Here is a 25,161-nt window from a genome sequence, read left to right on the forward strand (position 1 = left end):
TTCAAACTCTTTGTCTCAGGGCCATTCTGCACCAGCAACTATGTAGCAAATTGGTTGCGGAACAAAAAAACACCATTTTAAATAGTGGAATTCGTCGTTATGCATACCTGCCTTTGTAGTGGAATCCAGTTGAGTTTCTATCGTTTCCCACAGGTTTCTGGTCTTGGCAAAAATCGCTAGCCAGGAAGCGATATTGCCGAGCTTTGTCCCGCCCCTGGCCATCAAGCAGCCAATGGGCGGCTGTTATCATGCTCCCAAAAAGCCCCTTTCCCTTTCCCTCTGCGTTGATTCGTTGCAACGGAGAGACCCATCTAGGTAGCAGGTGGTGTTTGAGCTGCCGTTTCATCGTTGCCACGCTCCCTCCGAGTGAAAAAAAAATACCCCCCCTGCACGGGTGCGATTTTCGGCCGAAAATAGAGTGAAAAATAAAGGGAAAATAAACCAGCAAACGGGGCTGTGTGTTGCTTGGTGTTTGGTGACTTTAAACAGCTCTGGGAAGGGACTGCAGCTGGGGAAGCCTCACTGGGTAAACGAAGGCTTGCCGGTGTGTTGATCTCCGCTCGCTCAGAGAAAAAGAAATGGCGATTGCTTCGCCGGAAGATCAGAGGAGAGACCTAGGGGGAGGGACTTTGCAGAAACTGCAACAATGGTAACGCACAGAACTTTCCCGCTAGTGTTGCAGATTGGTTGCAAGAGTGTAGCTCATTCCGGAGGGTGAATCCACTTTTTGGGATTTCCCTGAAAGCGCTACAATGAAGCGCTTTTTGTGGATCGGTTTCAGGAGTGTTGCAGATTGTCAACGACGTTGTGCGTAACAGCAAAACATTAGCGATTTCAATTTGCAACCATTGTGCAATTTTGAACGAGTGCGGCCCTCAGTTTAGACATAACTTCAAAGTATTATTTGTGGAACCAATCCTATGTACACTTACTAGAAAGTAAGTCACATTGAACTCAGTGGGGCTTAATTCTTAATAGATATGCTTAAATTGTACTAAATTGCACTAAAAGTAAAAATTATTCACTAGCTGGTCACATAGAAATGGAGGAGGAAGGCAGAGTAAAGAGGACAAGGATCCCAAGGCTTCCTCACATAGCAATAAACCCTGGTTTGCCATTACTTGTGAGCAATGCATTCAAAGCACTAAGTAATTCTGATGAACTATATCTTCCACATGTTTTACTTAGAAGTAACTCAGTTACTCAAAAGGACTTCTAGGTTAACATCTTAAGGTTGCATACTTAATTATTAGTCTTGGCATTCACAGTATAAATATGTATGTGTAATTACATGTATTGGTTTGTATAAAAATGTTAGGTATCATTTAAATTAACACCCTCAGAACTCTTGTAAGAAGCTCAAATTATTTTGGTACTGCATCAATAGCAGTGATCTTTTCATTGTTAACTGTAGGGGGATGATTCATTGTCCACTTGTAAGCAAATTAAAATGGGAAGTTCTTAATCACCCCTTTGTGATATATAGCACATTTCCCTCGTAATCTCTCAATTGATATCTAATTGCTAAAAAAGAGAGATTAAAAAAAATCAGAAACTGCCTTTACAAACTAGACATCTGCACCTAGGCTACCATTTGACATAATAGAAAAACAGGATTCAATTTACTCAAGTGGTGCTTTGTAATAAAAATATGGTGAACACATGACATTTTAACTCAAGAAATTAATTAAAATTCTATAAACAAATATCTGCAGGTATCTGAAGTGTTCTTTTACTGGCTCATAACGATTTCTTACTGACAAAGTTGATCAAGATACAGCAGTTTCCCTTTACAGATGGAATCTTATTTCCAAATAAACAAACAGTAAGTATGATCAGTTCCTTACCCAATACAGCACATCAGTCCATCCTTCCATGGTTATACACTGGAACACAGTTAACATTGCAAAGGCAAAATTGTCAAAGTTGGTTATGCCTCCGTTAGGTCCAACCCAGCCACTCTTACATTCAGTGCCATTCGTGCCACACTGACGTCCACTCCCTGAGAATGCACAAGGTGCAGGATCATCTTCAGCTAATAGTTCTAAAAATAGATCAAAAACACAAAAATGAGAAATCTTCAACCACTTGCTTGGAAAAAAAGACATTCCAAAGACTATAATAATCTAGAAAGATAATACATAGTTAAATCTTTATCTAGAAAGACACTAAGGTTACAGAAGCATTTCCCCTTGCTTATCAACAGCCATACCATTTACTAGCTATTTACATTTAAGGAATATGTAAACCTTCCTTCCAGGTCATGGGGTGAAAATGGTTCTGGTCGCCTTGACGGATAATCTCTGAAGACAGCTGGACTGAGGTGGGGTCAGTGCCACTTGTATTACTAGATTGTATGTAAGTATTTGTCATGGTAGACCATGAGCTGCTTACTCACCTCATTGTTATGAGGATATGGAGGATAGCCCCAGTGGATTAACACCTTTCTCTATGGTCGAGGACAAAGGGTCATGATCAGGGAGAATCAATCGCTTCTATGACAACTTGTGGAGTTTTGCAGGGAGCAGTTCTTTCTCTGACATTATTTAACATCTTCTTGCCTGGCTGATCTGGAGTTATGGGCTCAGGTGACACCAATATGCAGACAACACCCAGCTCTATCTCCTGATGGACAACTGATCAGATGCCCTTCTGGGCTCACTGCCAGATGTTTTGAGGCTGTAGTGGGGTAGATCAAGGGTTGTCATCTGAACACCTCGAAGATGGAAGTCCTGGTGGCTGGGGAGGAAAGGCCCAGAGCAGGAAGCGAGTCTCTCTTGCCTAGGCAGAGAACTAACAAACTCCACATATGGCCAGGAACATGGGTGTGATTTTTGATGCCTCCTTATCAAAATGCTGCTGCACGGGTCCTTCCCCACATAATAGCAACGTAGAAATAGCTACGTTTACTCCGAGCCGAGTTCCGGGTTTGAGTCAAGCTTTTGTGACATACATGGTTTGGGACCTGAATATCTAAGGGACCACATGTCTGAATATGTCCCAGCCAATTGACTGATAATCCCCAACCCCAAAGAAGTATGACTGGCCTCCACCAGGGCCAGGACTTTTTCAGTCTTGGTTGCTTCCTGGTGCAATTAAGTCCCATAGAACACCAGGGCCCTGGTGGAGCTGACACAGTTCTGAAGGGCCTGCAAGACAGCGCTCTTCCACCGGACATATGGTTGAGTACACATGGTACACATGAAAGAACTGCAACATCATATGGGCCTCCCCTGCTTGCCTTGGGTTCCCCCTCCTAATCAGACACAATGACTCTGCTTTAAACCAACTAAATTATCATGCTGTTAGAAGAAGAGTTGGTTTTTATACCCTGCTTTTCACTGCCCAAAGGAGTCTCAAAATGGCTTACAATTGCTTTCCCTTCCTCTCCCCACAACAAACACCCCATGAGGTAAATGAGGCTGAGAGCACTTCTGACAGGATTTCTCAGTCAGAACAGCAATATCAGAGCTGTGACGAGCCCAAGGTCACCCAGCTGTCTGCAGGTGGAGGATTGGAGAATCAAACCCAACTAATCAGATTAGAAGCCACCACTCTTAACCATTACAGCATCCTGTGTATAAATGTATTTATATGTTCTATGGCAGTGGTCCCCAACCTGCGGGCCGCGGTGCCGGGCCGCGAAGGCCATGGCGCCGGGCCGCGGCTCCCTCTCCCCGCCCCCCCCCCGCAGTAAAAAACTTCCCAGGCTGCAAGCTTGTCACAAACTTTATTTTCCACATATTAGATCCTATTCCCACTGATTTTCAGGGTTCTTGTGCACAAGTAACGATCTACCATAAGCAATGAGAAAATACTATCATGAAATAAAAAAACTAAAAGGAATAAGCCAGCAATAAATGATACTGCTACATCTCTTATAGGTTTTCAATCTAACGAAATTCAATTGGCTCAATTATCATTAAGGGTCAGTTAACATACACAGAATAAGAGTTCAACATGCACAAACCATGCCATCCTTCATCCTGCATTTTCCATGCCACCACTTCTGCCCTAATAACTAGTTTGGATTAATGCCGAATGTCTGCGGTTGTACAACGATATATTTACATGTCTTAATACAGGGGTAGTCAAACTGCGGCCCTCCAGATGTCCATGGCAGGGGCTTCTGGGAATTGTAGTCCATGGACATCTGGAGGGCCGCAGTTTAACTACCCCTGTCTTAATATATTTCAGAAACTACCCATAAAAATGCAGATACTTTGATATAGAAACATACAGCAGTGTGACTCTGGAATTATAAAACAGACTTCACTGAAAGAAAAAACAAATTAGAGAAAGTTTGTACTTCTTTCATAAGGAAGCCAAACAAGAAGCACAAACAAGCAATCGGATGAAGACCATGTCACTTCATTTGCAATTTTCTGTAGGAAAGTACATACACTAAATTCATTCTGTGACCGTCAGCCCTCTTTTAAACCTGTCCAATCCAGACCTTCAGCCAGGAATCATATGTTCTTACACAGTATCACAGCTTTTCTTAAACATTTTTCCATAGCTCTCTGATCCTAGGAGACGGGTCAAAAACTTCCCTTCTTTAAATTGACTGGATTGGTTTTCTTTTGTTTGATAAAATCGTTTTCAATCTAAAACTCCGTTTATAGACTACAAATCACTAGATTTCTCTATCTCACCCTTTTCCTCCACCCCCCCCCCCAAGGACGTTGCTGGAGAAGAAACGATAGCGCTAGGAGAACGGAGATTTTGGCAAGGTGTGAAATGACAATGAGATGCTACAACACATAGTGATGGAATATTGAGTGCTGATCACGGATTTCTACCAGCTGTGCAAAATGGACCTAAGATTTGAGGCTGATACTGAAGGTAGATTCACTCATTAAAATGAAGCAGAGAAAGGAGATATCAATACAAAACAGGTTTCTACTTTTCCAACTTCTGTACTGTACTGTTACATGTGGGATACTTGGGTTCAGGTCATCATGATGCTCAGAAGATGACTCATGGTGTAGTTTAAGCAGTTATAGTCTTCTAAGCTTCACAGGACTTAGAAGTGTGTGACTCCGCTTAGAACGACACAGTCACTCGGAGCCCATCCTGCCTCACAAGATTGTTGTAAGGTAAATTGGAAAAGGGAAGCTCCTGAAAGAATGGCAGGATAAAATGTGATATATGGTAGAGAATCCTCGAGCTTATGTCTCTCATTACAACATTTTGCATATCTCCGAAAACCACAAATTGTGAGTTTTCTATGCTCCTGTGGAATGTTCATTGTATCAATTTATACTAAATTCAGTATTTTAAAGTTTTTACTTTACAATGCGGTTTAAGATGTAACAATTTGATTCCTTTTATGATCAACAGTTCCTTTACTCACCTGTATCATCAAAGTAACATGATTTGTGCATTTTTCCAATAAAAAGTTCCAATCCTATAATAGCATAGATTATGATTACGAATAATACCAAAAGGGCAATATGGAGCAAGGGAACCATGGCTTTTATAATGGAGTTCAGGACAACCTGTAAACCTGTAAACAAACAAAACGCATTAACAAAGATGGTGATACGCTTTTGCAGACACACATAATTAGAAGTGGCTACTGTGCAAGTTCAAGCAAAAGCTATTTATACAAAAACAATCTGCTGCAGAAAATGCTTAAGGCCTTGCGTTCAATTTTATACATTTAACAGAAATTCATCTGATTTTATGTGCCAGTGTATCATTTTGGAGAAATGGAACCAACACACAAAAGGACCAAACATAGCAATCTGGAACTCGCTCTGTCTTGCAATATGTATATTTTTTCAGACCTGACTACAACTGAATCACAGAAGAGTCTAGTGGGGTATCCCAGATCTAAAAAGGGAAGCAAAACCTACACAAAAGAGTTTATGGTCAGAGTAAATGCAAATGTCAATAAGCACAATAATCAAAGATGTTCAGTTGGTTTGGGACTAGAGATGCCAGTCCCCAGGTAGGCTTTACAGCTCATCTCCAGGTGACAGAGATCAGTTCCCCTGGAGAAAATGTCTGCTTTGGAGGGTGGACCCCAAAGCGTTATATAACACTGTGGTTTCTACCCACTCCAAATCCTGCCCACTCCCTGTTTCACCCCCAAAGTCTCCAGGTATTTCCCAACCCAGAGCTGGCTTGAAAAAGTGTTCATACAAAATTAGAGGTATTGGTCTGCTGGCAGTGAATCTGCAGTTGATCAAAAAGCTTTCTCCCCACTCGATGTGTATTTTCTACTCTTGCATGATCCTCCATTGAAATAATTTTGCTAAATCTGTACTAATTACCATCATTTCCATAGCAACAGATTATGGTCTAATAAACACAGCATTATGACCTTGCTTCTGGATCAAATGTTAAACACAAGAGATGGGAAAGAGAGAGGTTTCACTCAATCCAGAACACCCTCAAATGACACTACTGAATGAAAACAGAAAGGATTATAGACAAATCCAGTTGTTATGTTGTTGAATTGCTCCTTCTAGCAGTTCTTCCCAGTTCTAGCAGTCCAGTTTTCATTCTCTAGAACCGCCGTGCACACAGTGCTCTCCTAGGGCCATTTTCAGCAGTTATTGCATTAGAACATAACCATTTTTCTCTACATAGCTGAAGGGGTGTACATCAATTTGCAAATGAACGAAAGATACCAGAAAAATCACAATTCATTTTTATTATTATTAATAGAAGGGAAATGTAACAGAATGAAATACATTACTAATGCCTTGCAAACCCCAAGGGAACCCAAGACCCCAAGAGAACCCAGGGTAGGAAAGAGAAAAGTGTGTAATTGACATAGAAGTTGCTAGTCATCAGAGTGATATATATCATTGGTCTGATGCATCTGTTCTGCAGTGGTTCACATTGATTATGACTCAGTGGCTTGGGAGAGTTTCTTTGATTACACAGATACTTTAGTTTACATTCCTTTTGTTGTTGTACATTGCTGCATGGTGAAATGGTGAAATAATTTTTTTTAAACGTGTTTCCAGTTGCAAACACAAAAATGAAAATTAATGGGCGTGATATAGAATAAAATATAAACAATATACAGAAAGTTTAAGCAAATGACAAGAACAAAATATATCCATAGTTGGATCATTTAATGTAGGATGACAGCTGGCAGGGCAAGCTTGATCATTACTCTGCATGAGCTGAGTTCCTAACAATGGATCCCAGAATCCTAAACCAAATTGTGATAGATTCACAAGATTCTTTTCCATATATATTTATTTAAAGTTGACCTTTCTCACTGAGATTCATGGTGGACTACACCAGTGGTTCCCAACCTTTTTATCACTGGGGACCGGTCAACGCTTGACAATTTTACTGAGGCCCGGGGGGGGGGTAGTCTTTTGCCAAGGGACGTTGCCGCCACCTTGCTTTCCCACCAGCGCCCCTGACTTCCCGCCGCCCACTGGGGGTGCTGCTAGCAGCAGCTGCGCAGTGCCATGCCGAGAGGGAGCCCTAGCTATGGCAGCCGCCGGAGACCATGAAAGGTGAGCCAGCGTCAGAATGGAAGGGCAATCCCCAAGACGGCAGCTGGGGAGGAGGACAAGGATAAGCCACAGCCCAGTGCTGACTGATCTACGGACCGGTACCGGTCTCCGGACCAGGGGTTGGGGACCACTGGGCTACACAATGTAAGTCAATGCTATCAACAGGACATGAAATCTAATCTAATAAGTATGAAACGATTTGCTGAATGCAGGAAGTCTGAAAATGACTGCTCAAGAAGGGTGATATTACTCAGGAAATGTAAGAAAAGTGAAGGCCTCAAATTGATCCAATGTTTGACTTGTAGTCATTCTACTGACAGTTTGCTGACAGGGAATACTTCCACTGTATGAACAAAGTGGCAGCTCAGAATCTGCCCTATACTGGACATGTGACTGGTGTTGAAAACTGTAGGTGTGGGTCTCATTCTCTCCTATACCCCTCCATAGCCATCCATAGAACATACTGTATTTCCACAGACTGCTGCAATGGCAATTAATGGTGCAGAACAAAGGTCCAGAAATGCAACTCATAGTGATATCAGTACACAGGTCAATTCTGCTAGACCTCATGGAGAGTAGAAAAACATAAGACATACGTTTGTAACTTGGTGATTAGCTGTGCTGAGCCTATAGGGATAGGATATACATGTTTTAAATAAATAAATATTATGCCATCTAAGTTAGCCTTAAATCACAGACCACAGACACATAAATCCTCTGTCTGTTTAGTGGACCTGTATTGTAATTTGTATTTATCATTCAGAAATCTCGTAATTCAAGTTGAAATTGGTGACATCTCAAAATACAGTGTATCTCAGTAGTGAGATAACAAGGATGACCACTATTATGTTCTCACATTTAACTCTCTAGAAAAAGAAAGAGGCTATTGCGGAAGAAGCAAATGACTTACTGGGCACTCCTGATACAAGCCGGAGAGGTCGCAACACACGAAAGGCTCTTAGGGCTTTTACATCAAAGCCACCTGATTTACCACCCGAATGGGTACCTCCTTCTGCTTCTTTGGTTAATTGTTCCAAAATGACACTAAACAACCTGGTAAAAAAATTAAAAAGATATTATCGTCCTCCACTTAGAAAAAAAACATAGACTTTTAAGAAATCTTGCATTATATAATTCAGAAAACTTTAACTCTGAGGTCTGCACTTACCTGTAATTGTTGTTCATCAAGATATCTTCTGTGCAGACACACAGTGCTTGTGCAGGCCAGCCACTGGAGGCTCACTACACCTATTCTATTGCATTATTAACACTCCACAAAGGTCTTTAAAGGCCATCTTACCACCTAAAGGTCACATGGTCTGCAGGGAGGAATCCCCCTCACCCTTAGTCCTCCTCAGCTGGTGCAAGTATCACCAATTCAATAATTTTTAAACTTCTGACTCACAGCAGGGGAGGAGGAAGGGAATATGTAACAAACAAAACACATTTGGGATTTCCTGAAAAACTTTAGATAGAAAATCTACCTAAACTAGCAAGAAAGCCCATTACAAGCAGGAATGCAATGGGTGCTGGGACCCAGGGGACACTGAGAGGTGCAGATCTCTCTCTCTCTGTCTCTCTCTCCCTCTCCCTCTCGTTGCGTGCCTTGGTGTGCCTCACAGCAGAAGGTATAGCAGGTAATTAGGGCTGGTTTGTAGGAGGGAAGAAGGGCTGATGTGCAGTTTGGGGCAGCTCTCTCTGTCTGTCTCTCTCTGCCTCCGTTGTAGCAGGGATGGCTCTCTCTGTGTCTCTGTCAGCAGCTTGGGGCAGCTCTCTCTGTTTCTGTCTCTGCCTCCCTCACAGCAGGAGCGATAAAAGGGAATGAGGGCTCATGTTCGGTCTGGCAGGGCTTTGTGTGTCTCTCTTTGTCTCTAGCATGTCTGAAAGGAATGTGGCTTGGGAGAATGTATTTCTCTCCAATAAACCACTCATGCTCTGACTGCCAAGTCTTGTGGTGGATTTGAGCTGGCAGTACAGCTACATGAATTGCCTGGAGAGAGGACTCTAGAACTATGACCGAACTGTCCCCTTGACTGTTTATATAAGTCACTGGCGTAATATAGTTCACGACCTTCCCCTGATGAACTCTGCGAACAAATTAAAGGCATAACATGAAACTCTAATAAATTAATATGAAGGCCCTTTTCTCAACTGACCACACATTCTGTATGGAAAATGAACCTTGGTATGCTCCCCAGCCTTGTAAAGAAACATCAGATGTAACAGACAACTGAGGCATCTTTTCCCCAAAAGGTTATCCCTGCTAAAGGGTTATTCTCGTACATCCACTGATCTAGCTATCTCATTATAATCCAAGGGACTGTAAACTTAATGTGCTAAGAATGTAAGTCAGTGCAAAACTTATTAAAAAAACAATTTTGTATTAATTACCAAATCTAAGTTTTGACAAATTTGTATAATTACACACATCTCTTTACAGGTGGTACCAATATGAGTCCATGGTTGAGATACAGATATCTGGTACATCATTTTGCTTGTAAATGTGCAACTACTAGAGCAACATGTTAGCAATATAGAATCATAGAGACTAGATGGCCTGTATGGCCCCTTCCAACTCTATGATTCTATGATTCTATGATTCTAACATATTTCAAAAATTTCTTTGGTGCAGTAGCCAATCTAAACTGAAGGGCCATGTCCTGGTAGGAGAGGTTGTTGTACTTGAAACACAGAAATTTGCAGTAACTGGCATGGATTGCAATATGAAAATGAGAATTCTGGAAATCAAGTTCACAAAACCAACAATTTAATGTTAAAAACTGTAAGACTAATTTTGATAACATCTCGAACATTCTAACATTTAAGAAAAAAATAGATCTCTCAAGTCTAGAATCAGTCTAAGAGCTCTGTCTTTTTTAGCCACAAAGAGAAAACATGCTTAGAACCCTATAATGGGGTTCAATTCTAGGGGATTTTTTAGATGTTTCTGCATTGCCCTTTATTTGTATTAGGAAAGACAACTCTTGCTCTAACTCAAGCATAGAGTTTCTCATAATTGACAGGAGAATCAGCATAAAGTCTATCTAGGTCTTGTCAAGAAGACTTGGATTGCTAGAAGTCACCTCTAATTCCAACAATTTAGCCATCCTTACATCTGCTCAATATAGAGCTTCAAAGCCTCATTAGGTGACACTGGGGCAATTTCCGCACATAAGTAAAAATACCAGTACGCCAGCTGAATGGAGTAATGCTAAATGTGCCTCCCGTCCCCTCTTCACCTTCTTGCTGTCTCGCTCTTTTCTGCTGCCATTTTGCACTTCTCGCCCTCCACTGCTGGAAATGGTGGAAGAGAGCAATGTGCTTTAAACACTACTCTCTTCCACCTGTCAATCAATCCAGGCAGCCAATCCCCTTTCTCGGTATTTTAAAGGGCCCGTGATTTTTTTTAATTCAATACTTCTCCATTGCTATACCTATGCATCAAATCATAGATGCATAGTGCTTTTTGAATGCCACTGCGAGGTTTGCAAATAACCATACTAATAATAATAAAGTCCCATCATTTGGGCTTCCCAACAATGTGTGTGTGTGTGCGGGGGGGGGGGGGATAACAGGACTGTATTGCATCTAGCAGTTGCAGCAAAAATCACAACATGGACAGGTTGAAGTAAACAGTAGGTGAAAGCCCCCCACCCTCCACCCCCTTCTTGTCTCTGGAGAAAGCAAAGCAAAGCAAAACAAGGAAGAAACTGGCTAACAAATGCAGCCTTTAATCAGTTGTTAACAAATGCAGCCTTTAATCAATTGCAGCTAGCTAAGTCTCTCTCCCTCTCCCCAAGCCTGGGAAGAGTTGTGAATGACAATGGGTGAGCGGGAGAAGGGGGGGGAAGGGAGGCTCAAGCTGAAGGAGGAAAGCCTGAGAAGGACTGATTTTGAAGTGCTGTTTTGTTTCAGACCCTGTGATTAGCAGCTTAGTACTGTTCACTTAGGCAAGCTCAATTCACCGGGGTCAGCAAAATCAGAGAGCAGGCTAGATTGGCTGAACAAGGGAGAGGGAGGTGGGTTCGAGGGGGGGAGGACGCAGGCACCTTTAGTATGTTTGAGCCTCCATACCTTCCCTCTGCTGTTTGCCTGCTGCTTGCTCTCCTGTTGCTTGCACTAAATAGGTTGGAGAATCCACTTTATGCAATTCCCCAACTAATGCTTTAAAATGCAGGATGTTGCCAGCCGTTTGCTGCCTAGACGCTGCATGTTGGCCATGTCATATGGAGAGATCGGAATATAATGATTACATAAGGTATGTATTTCACTACATTTAAAGAGTGCGGAAATACTCTGGGTTTTCCCTACTCTATCACCAGGAGATGGTACTGAAAGTGGATTTGAGACTTGACCAGTAGGTGAATCACCCCCCGGTTCTTTAAAGGAAAAAAAAATCCAAGAAGAGACTTTTGATGAAGAAAAAAAACTCTCACAATATCCTTAACTGCAGAGAACATGTCCTCACAACATGGTGGCAAAGAACGGACTGAGGGGTGTTCCTCCCTGCAGACCATGTGATTGTTAGGTGGGAAAACAACCTCTAAAGAGCTCTACAGGGGAGGGACCCCCTCTTGGAGTGTTAATAATTCGACAGTACAACTGTAAAGAGCTTCTGAGGACTGGCCTGCACAAGTGCAATACCCAATGTGGGGCTACACAGAAGATTGAATATTACATTATCAAATAATTCCAATAATTCCTTAATTAATTCAAAAAGTAACTTCTGATTTTTCTGGTATGGCCCACTATTTGTTTCTAGCATCTTTTACCTTAAGCATGACTAATAAGCCATTCTTTCTGCAGTTTTAACAACACTAGCTTGAATGTTGTTTTTTTATGTTGTAATCAGTCAAGAGCTGGATATCACTTTATGATTAATGAAAGTGATGGCTTTTTAATGTTCAAAGACAAAGATTGAAGAAGAAGTGATGACTGAATTACATGCCACACTTTAGAACTAGAGGTACTGTACTAACCAGCTCTTATTCTCTGCTGTCGGATTTTGTCTCCCTTCTATTTAAAAATTAATTTATATAATAAAGGGGTGGTGGCATTTCTGAAATAAATTTTGTGGTTTAGAGAATTGGCACTATCTTGCCCTTCCAGTAAATTCCAGGAAGGCTGTGGAAACTGTGAACAAGATTCTGGAAGTCATTTTGGGGTGGCTGAGAGTTAACAAGTTGAAATTTAATCCTGACAAAATGAAGGTGCTACTGGGGGAGGTTTGATTTGACCTAGGAATTGGAATATCTCCTTTTCTGGATAGGGTTGCACTCCTAAAGGAGCATGTTGAGACCCTGGTGTGTGTGTGTGTGTGTGATGGACATGAGCCTCTTTTGGATAAATAGGTAATAGTGATGGCCAGGGTAGACTTCTCCAGCTTTGGATGGTGAGCCAGCCATGGCCCTTCGTGGATAGAAACGTTAATGACACGGTGGTGCTTGCTCTAGCAACATCCATATTAGATTAAATTAATATGGTCACTGCAACCGACTCCAGTCAACATTTTAGTTGTAGCATTATAGTTTAAGATAGCGTTCAAGGGCAGCCCTACATATAGCACAATGCAGTAATCTAATATGGATGTGGATCTTGTTACACCAACACTGGCTTCCAGTTTGTTTCTGGGCCCAATTCAAGGTGCTGGTTATGACACTTAAAGCCCTAAACAGCCTATGGCCAGCATACCTTAAGGACCACCTATTCCCATATGAAACTATCCAAACACTTTAGTCATCTTTAGAGGTCCTGCTTTGATAGCTAGAGCAAAGGCTTTCCTGATTGTGGCACCAAAACCTTGGAACTCTATCCAAAGAAATGTGTTTGTTTCCATCATTGTCTTCTACCAACAAGTGAGGACTTTTTTTGTTTGGTTTGCTATTGCCTCATTCTTATTAGAACTCTTCCTTGTGCATTTATGTGTTTTTGTTGTTTTAAATAATTGTGTTTTATTGTTTTAAATAATGCAAATTTAAACACTGATTTTTATGTTCTGAACTTTTAAAATATCCAAAATGGCTTTAATATCTGAAATATCCACTGCTTTGGAGACCCTTCAGGCAGAAAGGCAGCATAGGAATGTTTTAAGTAAACATATATACATTCTCACCAAATATAGGTTGTAATTTGTTCAAATCGCAAACAATCAGTTGTTCTCATACAAACAAGGCATTTTTTGCCAGTTCTTGCCCTGTACTGCTTAGATTTATCCCAATTTCCACATGAATTTTTGTCCCTTTAGTTTTTGATTCTATCCCTCTTTGGGGGAAGTATTTTTGAGACTTCTTTCACCTTGTTTTTTTTTCTGAAAACCAATTCTGAGTTGCCCTCAATTTTCTTTGTCCCACTTATTCTTATCTACCTCCAGCCCACGGTTTAATGACTGGACAGTCATAATCATCAAAACACTTTCTCTCCTTTCTCCGGTAGATGAGTATTATTTAAGAAAGTCTCTAAACAGTTCTCTCAAAGATCCAATGTAAAAGACACTTCTCTTTCAGGACAGGACTAGAGATTTACTTTTTTTTAAAAAGAAAATTGGAAATGTAGAGAAACACCTTAATTTATCATTACAACTGTATATTACTGTATTGATATTTTAGTACCTTTGCTAAAAGAAACGCAGACATTAAATCAAAATATTGTCATAAGGAGGCACAAAACATAAATGGGGGTGTGCTGTGATGCCACTAATGACAACAGTACCCTTCTTTTAAAATCTTGTTTCGCATTTTACTCCAAATGTCCATTTCATTTAGATGTTTAAGAAAAGGCCTGTGAACTTTTCTAGCATTAGTTTTCTTCTGGAGCTGGTTAATAAAATCTGGATGAAACAACTAGAATTTGGTATTCTTGATACATATTCTAATCATTATCCAGCAATATATCATATTGATAACTGTTGAAGTTACTGTGAAATGAACAGGAGAAACTAATAGGGTTGCAATCTCCCTCTCCATCCCAAGGACATTACTCACTAAGGTAACATTAAGATAGAAATTTAAATATAACTGCTTCTGATGTCAAAGACCTGCATAGGCAATGACACTGGTTAGCAACTTTGAAAAGGAATACAGACCTCTTCTCCATTTAACTAATGTGCATACAATATAGGAATATTTTAAAAGTTTTCCTTGAAAAAATCAAAATCAAACTTACCCTACAATTACTATTACAAAATCCAGCAAATTCCATCCATTTCTAACATACGCATTGGGATGTAATAACAATCCATATGCTATAATCTTCAAAAATGTTTCAATTGTAAAAATTATCAGGAAGGCATATTCTACTTTTTCCTGTAACAGAAAAGAACAAGCAAAAACTAATCATGAACAGAGTCAGAATTTCCTTTTGATTCACTTAAAGTAGCTATAACTTATATAATAAATGCTTGAAAGACCCAACCAATAACATAATTATCCAATAGCACTCATTTAAAGTTTATCATTATTTATCATTATTGAGAAGCACAAACCCAAACATGAAAAAGAGTTAAGCAAATTGTTAATTCAGAATCCTGGTGGAACTTACGCTGAAGAAAATACTTTTATGATTCCACTGTAAATTACTGACAATCTTTCACAAATTAATAGTACAATTCTATGTGGAGTTAGGCCAACAAACACATTAAATTCCATAGATTTGGACTGGAATAACACCCCATAGGATTAAAACTCTTATTAACGCATTACTTTCCCTCCAATGTATTATTCAATAAGCAGCTGTTAACTGCATAGCTCTAAAAAGATAAAAACAAAGACCCTGAAATGTATTTATGTACCATATATACTCGAGCATAAGCCGACCTGAATATAAGCCAAGGAACCTAATTTTACTACAAAAAACTGGGGAAACTCATTGACTTGAGTATAAGCCGAGGGTGGGAAATGCAACAGCTATAAATTAGATACCAATACAATTACATTGAGGCATCAGTAGGTTAAATGTTTTTGAATATTTATTTCAAAGAAAAACAACAAACTAGCTCTGTAAGTGCAAAACAAGGTCAAGAAGAACAATATGGTATCAACAATAACGTTAAAATTGCCAAAATCTTAGCTCAAGCAGCAACCAAGCTAAAACACAAGAGTTAAAATCCTTCAAAACTGGATTCCTCATCATCATCTGTGGAGGAGCTCAGGGTGGCCTAAGCGCTTAATCCATGCTCCATCATCACAGGCTCTCCCATCCAGCCTCCCCCCCCCCAACAAATACAGAAAAGTCAAGAGGATGAATAACTGCTGGTTTTTGTACCCCACTTTTCACTAACCAAAGGAGGCTCACAGCAGCTTACAGTTGCCTTCTCTTCCTCTCCTCACGCCAGACACCCTGAGAGAGCTCTGACAGAATTGCTCTGTGAGAAGAGCTCTAGCAGGAGAACCAAACAGTGCCTCCTAGACCAGCAAACCAGAGCAGAACAACAGTACCCGAAGTTGGCAACCTACTACAAACTGGGAGAATGGACAACTCTAACTACAACAACAGTGACCCACCCAGAACAAAACACTGAAAGAAAGAACTGTAAACATCAACTTTTAAAAGGAGCACAACCCCAAGAAGAAAAGTCAAACAATGCTGCCCCTCAGATAAAAGAAAGAAACAGTAGGAGAAAGAAAGAGTGAATTTCAAAGCACCCCCAAAACCCACCCCACCCCACCCACAGAAACCAAAAAATAGTTTGGAAGAAGTGATTAAGAAGAGGAAGAAGAAAAGTGAAGGCAAGAGGGAAAAAAGATCAGAGTCCTTCAGTCAAACCATTGATGTCTTCTCCAGCGATGTTCAGCGCAGCAGCCAGCCAGCCAGCAGCACACTCTCTGGGAGTCAGACTAAGAGTCTACTCTACCATACAGAGCAGCACAGGCCAGGAGTCCAGCAACAGAAGACAGGTAAAAATACCCGTACCCTTATATACTTTCCTGGCCAAACACAGAAGATTTTCAAAAAGGAAAAACCTTCTATGCTTGGCCAGGAAATGTTTTATCCCCGAAACATGTTTTCCTGTAGGCAAACTTCCCCAGCTCCTCCCCCCCCTCACCGTCTTCCTTGCAGAGAGCTGACAGAGCAAGCTCAGCATTGTCATACATTTGCAAATGCAAAATGCATGGCAATGATTGGCTGGCCTCCCACAAGGAGCCAAGCCAGCCATTGGTCTATCCCTCACTCATCCCTCCTTTTGTTCCCAGGCCTTGGGAGCCCAAACAAAGAGGGAGAAAATTGAAGTACGAAAGGAGCTAGGCCAGCCAAGGTAAGTGGCAGCCATGTCCCAGGGGTTTTTTGTCCCAGCCGAGCAGCACATCCCTAGTGGGACCCTTACTCGACTATAAGCTGAGGGGGGCTTTTTCAGTGTTAACAAATGTGCTGAAAAAATTGGCTTATACTCAAATATATACAGTACATCTATTTATATACAATATATGCCAAGGTGGATAACAGCCATATACATATACAATTCTTCATAAAACTGATTTTAATAAATAATAAAAGCTAAAATAAAAACACAAGATCATCAAAATCAACACAAATATTTCAAACTAGATTTAAAGCCCATTTCACATGCAAATGCAATGGGAGCTAGATGGCCTGGGAGACAGCTCTCTGGAGCCTTCTCCCCACCCGTGGCTCTCTGGAGCCTTCTCCCTACCTATGACTCTCTGGCAGAAGGCTGCCCGGGCCACCCCCCACCTGAGGCTCTCTCGAGCCTTCCCACATGGATCAGAGGTACTGATAAACTTCAGGCTCAGTTATCCGGCGGGGATTTTGCATGCCACGCCTGCTTGGCAATGAGAATCCATACCGGTGCCCATTGACATTCCAACTGGGGGGCCAAGAGAACCAGACCCCCTATGCCATCCACCCAAGGAGATGCTTGCCTGGCCCTATCTAAGGCTGCACCCGCACTTAATGGGTTGCCACCCTTGAGCCCTGAGTTTCCCTGCGAGGCCCCGGCCAGGCGAAAGGCCGCCCTCCTGTGCGCCGAGCGATGCGGCTTACCTGCCCTTTCAGCTGCAGTAGTCGGCGGCGCATGGCTGGAGCAGCAGCAGCCAGAGGTGCAGGAGAGCGAGCGCAGAGCGCCTGCTCCGGAACGCCCGCCATGGCAGGGAGGACAACGGGCGGTCTCCGAGCCGGCGCCAAGAGGGGACAGGCAGGCAGGCAGGCTCCCTCCTGCGAGGACGCCTGGGCGCTTTGCAGAAAAGGGGGGGAAAGAGCCAGCTGCAGGGACTGAAGGGCTGACCCTCCTATGCAGCCGCCCCCCCTCCCGCAACGCTCCGCCGGCCGGGAGAAGGCTGCCCGGCCCACCCCCCACCCGAGGCTCTCTCGAGCCTTCTCCTGGCTGGCGGAGTGGCCTCGCCGCGTCTCCAATGTGGCGAGGCCGCTCCGCCGGCCAGGAGAAGGTGGCGCAGCCCACCACTCACCCGTGGCTGTCTGGAGCAGCCGGGCAGATTCCCTGGGCGGGTGAAGCAGCCAATGGGGAGCCGCGCGATTGGCTGCTTGGGGCGGGATGGCCCCTCCCGAGTTTTCATCACGGACAGGGCCCGCCCTTACTCCTCCCACACAGCACTTACTGCTTTATTCAGTCTGTGGCGCGCTGCGCCACGGGGCTGATTAAAGATGATTGTATCTGTGAAATGTGATATGGTACAGAGCCTGTACAATGCAAGAAATGCACCACCTAAATTATACACAACTAAATTGGCCATTATGTCATTAGAAGGGAAGATATTATGGCTAAAGCTCACTTACTTGGGATACATCATGCGATCAAACGCGCTATAAATATCATTAATTCTCAGCATGGTCAGCGACAAAAGGAAACGTAGTCACCAAAGGATCCGCTGGCTCGATACGATCAAAGCCGATACACGGATGACCATGAACCAATTAAAAGAAGTAGTCAGAGACAGGGACCCATGGCAAATACTTTCCCATAGAATCGCTGAGAGTCGGACACAACTGAACAGATAACATCATCATCATCAAATTGGCCATAAATCTGTACAGAACACAATGTGCCAAACCTCATATTCTGTTGTTGTTATGTGCAAAGTCGTGTCCGACCCATCGCGACCCCATGGACAATGATCCTCCAGGCCTTCCTGTCCTCTACCATTCCCCGGAGTCCATTTAAGTTTGCACCTACTGCTTCAGTGACTCCATCCAGCCACCTCATTCTCTGTCGTCCCCTTCTTCTTTTGCCCTCAATCGCTCCCAGCATTAGGCTCTTCTCCAGGGAGTCCTTCCTTCTCATGAGGTGGCCAAAGTATTTGAGTTTCATCTTCAGGATCTGGCCTTCTAAAGAGCAGTCAGGGTTGATCTCCTCTAGGACTGACCGGTTTGTTCGCCTTGCAGTCCAAGGGACTCGCAAGAGTCTTCTCCAGCACCAGAGTTCAAAAGCCTCAATTCTTTGACGCTCAGCCTTCCTTATGGTCCAACTTTCGCAGCCATACATTGCAACTGGGAAGACCATAGCCTTGACTAAACGCACTTTTGTTGGCAGGGTGATGTCTCTGCTTTTTAGGATGCTGTCTAGATTTGCCATAGCTTTCCTCCCCAGGAGCAAGCGTCTTTTAATTTCTTTGCTCATATTCTACCAGTAAAATATTGGATATTTCTTAACTGAATCTATTTGCCTCCCATGTTGTTGTTTTTAGTTTACCAAGAAGGATAAGAAATTGGATTGCATATCTCTATGAAAGTTTTGCTATAACCTAGATACCATGATCTCATCAGATCCTGAAAGTTAAGCAGGCTCGGTCCTGGTTAGTATTTGGGTGGGAGACCACCAAGGAATGCTGAGGTTGCTACACACAGACAGGCAATGGCAAGCAGCTTCAAGACATGTCTAGAGAATCTTACAGGGTTGCCTTAAGTCAGTTGCATAGGAATGCCTGCACCCTCCAAAAGTAAAACAATTCTCATGAGGGATCCATGAAAACAAAATACCACATGGAGTTTGAGCCTTAGATGCTCTGTGCTTTGGGCTTGAGGAAGCTTACTGGGATACAAGTTGCAACATTTTAATGTGGGGATGACCAGCTTGATGGCTTTGTAGGCCAAGCAAGCATATCAGCTTGACTGAGTAGGAGGCATTATCCCAGGAAACAGCGCTCCCCTCTTTTGTTACATATTAAATTATTTATTTTCCTCTTTCTCTTCATCTCCCCTGGCCACAAAGAGAATAAAGTCACTGGGGAAAACATGAGGGCTTGTTAGATTAGGGCCAAAGGCTTCCATATCATCTAACAACACCTCTAGCTGAATGTTTTTCATTGAAGGCAATTAACACATCCAGCACGGAGAGATTATATGATAAGTCACAAATGTGCTAGATGAAATCAGTCCAAAGTTTCACTCGCAAATAGCAACATTTCACTGCCATTAACAAGGATGCAAGATCTATTGTTGCAGAAAGGCATCTATCCCTGCACCAAGCCAAATGCATATTGCTGGAAGGAAAGCTGTAAAAACTCAGTACACATCAGTAACACATAGGTATAAGGGATATAAAACATGCAGAACTGCTCCACTGGATGTTCCAAAACAAATACCAGCAGTTTGGAGCATTCCAAAGTTCTTGGGTAAGTTCAAGTGAACTCACACAGAGGAAATGTTGTTATCCCAGCGCCTACACTGTTGTTTCAAAACTTGTCAGAAGGCATTAAGACCTGATTTTCAGAGCAGAGATATAGATGGGTATACTTCCATATTCTAAGCAAATCAGCTTAGCAGAAACTATGTTCTCAGTAAGGAATCTTTATTTCACTAGGCAGATGGTGCACATTAGTCATGATTTATCTTTGTATTTTCTAAATCTTCAGGAAAAAAACACGCAAAGCTGTCACTATGAAGTAAGCACTGAAAGTATGCTAAGGAGTTTCACAAAAATGGTTTCAAAATAAAATATGAATAGCTTGCAAAATCTTTAAATCATTATGTTAGATATTATGGAACCTCTCCCTCTTAATTTATTTGCCATGTGGATATCTTAGAGCTTGATTATTGTTTTTTTAAGTTCATAGGGTACCAATTTTCAAAAATCATGAATGAAGACAGAACAGTCCTACAAGACTGAAGTGACTCATGCAAGGAAAGAAGTCAGCCTATTACATTTAGGACAATAGGAACAAAGAAGATTAGATGAGAAACATTCCTGTGATCTTTTTTTGTTAATTTTTTTAAAATGGTGCTTTTGAACTTCTAGTGGCAAAAAATATACAGCTCTGCCTCCAACTGCACTAGTATTCTAGTATTCTACAAGTATTCTACAAGTACAAACATTAGACTGCTGTTCCCTGCTGGCTCTGCTTCCCAGTGCTCAGCTGAGCAAAGGAAAATGCTGGGAGGAATGATGGGGATTAATGTCATTGGTTAAAATACTGCACTTTGGATGAACATCAGACCAGCTTCAAACACAGTAACACTAAAGGTAAAGGTAAATGTAAAGGTATCCCCTTTGCAAGCACCGGGTCATGCCTGACTCTTGGGGTGACGCCCTCTAGCGTTTTCATGGCAGACTCAATACGGGGTGGTTTGCCAGTGCCTTCCCCAGTCATTACCAGCAAGCTGGGTACTCATTTTACAAACCTCGGAAGGATGGAAGGCTGAGTCAACCTTGAGCCAGCTGCTGGGATTGAACTCCCAGCCTCATGGGCAGAGCTTTCAGACTGCATGTCTGCTGCCTTACCACTCTGCGCCACAAGAGGCTCTTATTATTTATTAATTAATTCAATTTTTATACTGCTCTTATAATAATACTACTTCTGCCCTAAAACCAACAAGCCCCACATCCTATATTAAGTATCCCACTACTTGCCAGCCTCAGGCCAACAACTCCACATCAAACAGTGTCCTCATTTATTTATTTATTTATTTACAGTATTTGCTGGCATATAAGACTACTTTCCCCCCCTGAAAAACATGCCTCCAAGTGGGGGGGTCGTCCTATACGCCGGGTGCACTTCAGTTGGGATAGACATAGCTGCCCATAGTGGCCCATAGTACTGTAAAGTAATGTAATAAACTCTATATTTTGAGTGTAAATGTTGGGGGGTCATCTTATACGCCCAGTCGTCTTATACGCTGACAAATACGGTATTTATTTTTGAATTTATTTCCTGCCACTCCCAAAGTGGCTTGTAGCGGGTCCCAATGTTTAAAAAAAAACATTAAAACTTCCATTAAAAGACTTAAAATCCATATAATGAATTTGAGGTTGATATTGCAGCTCTTGACTTGCCTTCAGTGACAGAAGTCTTAAGATTTGAATTCTGACAATTTTTTTTAAAATGATGTGAGCTATAACATTAAAATATTTTATTTATTTTATTTATTTATTTAGCTAGCTGCCATTCCCAGCACTGTTGGACCATGGAGGATTACATGTATAAAACAATAAAATTAACAACAGTAAAAATCCCCTCCCACCCAAACCAACCTTCCCTCCAAACTGTCCACCCCTTACCAAGCCACCAGAAACTCCACCAAGTGCCCAAAATGTGTAAAACCAGATGCAGAGCATCAAATAGAACATTAATGTGTACTTTCTGAAATTTCACAGAATTTTTGTTTGCACTTTGTACTAAAAACAATTCAGTTGGGCATGGCAAATGGTACACAGAGATATCATGTCTATTTGGCTTGCTAATCACCATGGAATCAGTCTCCATGGAATCAGTCTCCAATATTTTAATTCAATGCAATATATTGGTTCTCTGCTTGGCCAGATGCTAGAGGCTTGCCACTATTCTTTTTGGGAAATTAGTTTTTCCTACTATATTAGCCAAACATCATCAATTCCCCATAAAATCTTTCTTTTTGAAGAATATTATTTATCAACAAAATTATACATCACAAATATTCTGGTTCAATAAAAAAACTTCAGCCAGAAGCCTTTTCTCCTAACATTGTGTGCCAAGCAAAGGGAAGCAGAGAGGAAATTCTGTAAAGAAAAAGACCTACCTATGGTAGCCACTCACCTCAAATGATACAAATATAATAAATAAATAAATAAATAAATAAATAAATAAATAAATAAATAAAGACAAAAGCAAGACCTTTATAGATAGATCTTAACTTTTAACCAAGTTCATATGGAACATGGATTCTTGCTATCATTATTCATTCATTCATTCATTTATTATATTTTCTAGATCTAAAGCCCACTTTATTTTAAAATAAAATGGGCACTAGGGCCCCCCACCCGGCGAAGCCTTCGCAGGGCGAAGGCTTCCTGGGGCCTCCTGTGTCCTCGCACCCCCAGCCTTCCCGACCCTGGCTTGTGTCTGGGGGGTGGGAAAGGAGCAGGGCCGCCAAGTCTTCAATGCTGCGGCCCTGCTCCTTTCCTGCTGGTGAAGCATGTTCCCCCGGGCGACTCACCGGTGGCAAAGGCTCTTCCCCCGGCGACTCCCCAGACGGCACAGCCAAGGACGGGCCAAGTAGCCAATGGGGAGTCGCGCTGCGCGTGGCTTCCCACTGGACATTTGGCCCTGGAGTGACACTCGGAGGGGCCAATCAGGAGCCAGTTTGTGGCTCCAGATTGGCCCCTCCGAGTTTTTATCATGGACTCGGCCCACCCCTTTCTCCTCCCCTCTAGCCCTTACGGCTTTATTATTACCGCTCCGCAGGAGCTGTTACAGATATACAGTTCTTCCATTGTGGCTCAGGGAGGTTTACAGGAAACTTGGAAAACATAGTACAGGTAAAAACATGACTCAGTAATAAAAGCAGGGTAGTAACAGAAGAAGAACAAGAGTTGGTTTTATATGCTGCTTTTCTCTACATGAAGGAGTCTCAAAGCGGCTTACGGTCTCCTTCCCTTTCCTTTCCCCACAACAGACACCCTGTGAGGTAGATGAGGCTGAGAGAGCCCTGATATCACTGCTCGGTCAGACCAACTTTATCAGTGCCGTTGCAAGCCCAAGGTCCCCCAGCTGGCTGCATGTGGGGGAGTGTGGAATCAAACCCGGCATGCCAGACTAGAAGTCTGTACTCCTAACCACTACACCAAGCTGGCTCTCCAGTTTGAGCACAGGCTGGGTGTGGGTTCTCCACAGTGTAAGCACCCTGGCCACTGCATTCTTGATGAGCTGTAGTTTCCGGGTCACAGGTAAGGGTAGGCCTGAATAGAGCAAGTTGCAGAAATCCAGTCTGGTTGTTTTTGTTCGTATAAAACAATAACATATTAGCTGAAGACAAACAGATAAAAATAAAAATAAAACGCTAAAATGGAACCTCTAGACCTGAACTGGATAAGAAGCCCAATCTAGTCAGATCTTGGAACCTAAGCAGGTTCTACCCAGCTTGGCATTTGAATGGGAGACCTTCAAGAAACACCACCATTGCTACACAGAGCCGAACGTATCTTGTCTTGAAACCCCTGTGAGGCCACCATAAGTCAGCTGCAGTTTGATGGCAAAATAACAACAACAGAGAATATTTATATGGGGGGGAAAACACAGACTTTTATTTATAAAAAAGTAGATTTCCCCCCTCCCCATCCTCTTCATTATGTTCTGGACATTAGTCCCAGTACAGTGAAACATATGGCTTCCTCGGTACTTGAACACAGGAAATATCACCGATTTCACTGAACACATTCAGTCAAGGAATTAAAATGAAAACTCATAGGATTTCAGTTTATAGTCCTGCTACTGCTTGAGGGAAATCAAGCTACAGTAAACTATTTTGGAAAGTGTGCAGTAGCGATGATAGATGTGCCTGCCAGATGTAGCCACATGGGGCTGCTTATCTAGGATGTGGCTAGGGATTATATGTGACTATTAAAACCTTATTGCAGGGACATATCACACAGGTCATATTGATGGAAGTGTCCCTGTGAAAGAGGCACATAATATGCTTTAATTTACAAGGATCATGTGAATGTAGCAGAGTTGCCAACTCGGGGTTGGGAAATTGCTGAAGATTTGGGGACAGAGCCTGGAGAAGGCAGAGTTTGGGGAGGGAAGGGATATGGTACAGTTCACACTCTGAATCTGCTAGAGGAACTGATTCCCACAGTCTGGAACCTCAGACCCCACCTAAAGTTGCCAACTATAGTAACAGTCGCACCCAAGGATAAGGTGACCAGATTTTAACATTGGTAAAGCGAGACACCATTGACCCGGGGGGGGGGGTTCTTGATTAAAAATTTGGTCTATATGGAGCAACAAAAAGTTTCATAGAACGCATAGAATGCAAAAATAATATTGTAATAGATACAATTTGCCAGATGCCCCCAGATGTCCCTCCAAAAGTGGGACGATCTGGTCACCTTACCCAAGGAGTACAAGCAGAATTAAACACAGTACTCGGGTAATTTGTTACGAGACTAGCTCAAATGGATGCTAGCGTCGTCGTATAAAGGGATTCATTGGCAGATCTTAAATTTCAGGTAAAAGGGAAAGAATGTTTATTCTGATATGCTGAGATTGTGGTTATACTTTTATTGGTTTTAAACTAATTATATATTATTATACTAGAAATTTGGAGAAAGGATCCCTGGGGGTAGAGCATGGGAAAGAGTGACAATTCTCCCTGAGAATTTTATCCCAACTAGATGGATAAATATAAGCTGTAGTCATATATGAATTCCTCATTTAAACAGATAAAGAATATATTAAACTAGTAGTAGAGCCCGCTGAAACCAAAATTCAGCGGGCGCTAGGGGCCT

At 42.1% G+C, this 25,161-nt stretch overlaps 1 protein-coding gene across 14 annotated transcripts in view; it reads right to left on the reverse strand.

The window, feature by feature from the left end:
* CACNA1D (calcium voltage-gated channel subunit alpha1 D) overlaps positions 1–25,161 on the reverse strand; it is a 312,904-nt gene that overhangs the window by 170,537 nt on the left and 117,206 nt on the right. For 12 of the 14 annotated variants that reach the window (XM_077325522.1, XM_077325529.1, XM_077325523.1 and 9 more), the window contains exons 4-7: positions 14,652–14,791; positions 8,401–8,543; positions 5,357–5,509; positions 1,848–2,044 (exon numbers count right to left, since the gene is read on the reverse strand). In XM_077325522.1, coding sequence (XP_077181637.1) covers positions 1,848–2,044; positions 5,357–5,509; positions 8,401–8,543; positions 14,652–14,791 — 633 coding nt within the window. Of the gene's footprint in view, positions 1–1,847; positions 2,045–5,356; positions 5,510–8,400; positions 8,544–14,651; positions 14,792–25,161 lie in introns of those variants that run through there. The other 2 variants (XM_077325532.1, XM_077325531.1) reach the window with 2 other exon arrangements.

The sequence above is a fragment of the Paroedura picta genome, chromosome 3 (genome assembly GCF_049243985.1).
Source record: "Paroedura picta isolate Pp20150507F chromosome 3, Ppicta_v3.0, whole genome shotgun sequence".
NCBI lineage: Eukaryota > Metazoa > Chordata > Lepidosauria > Squamata > Gekkonidae > Paroedura > Paroedura picta.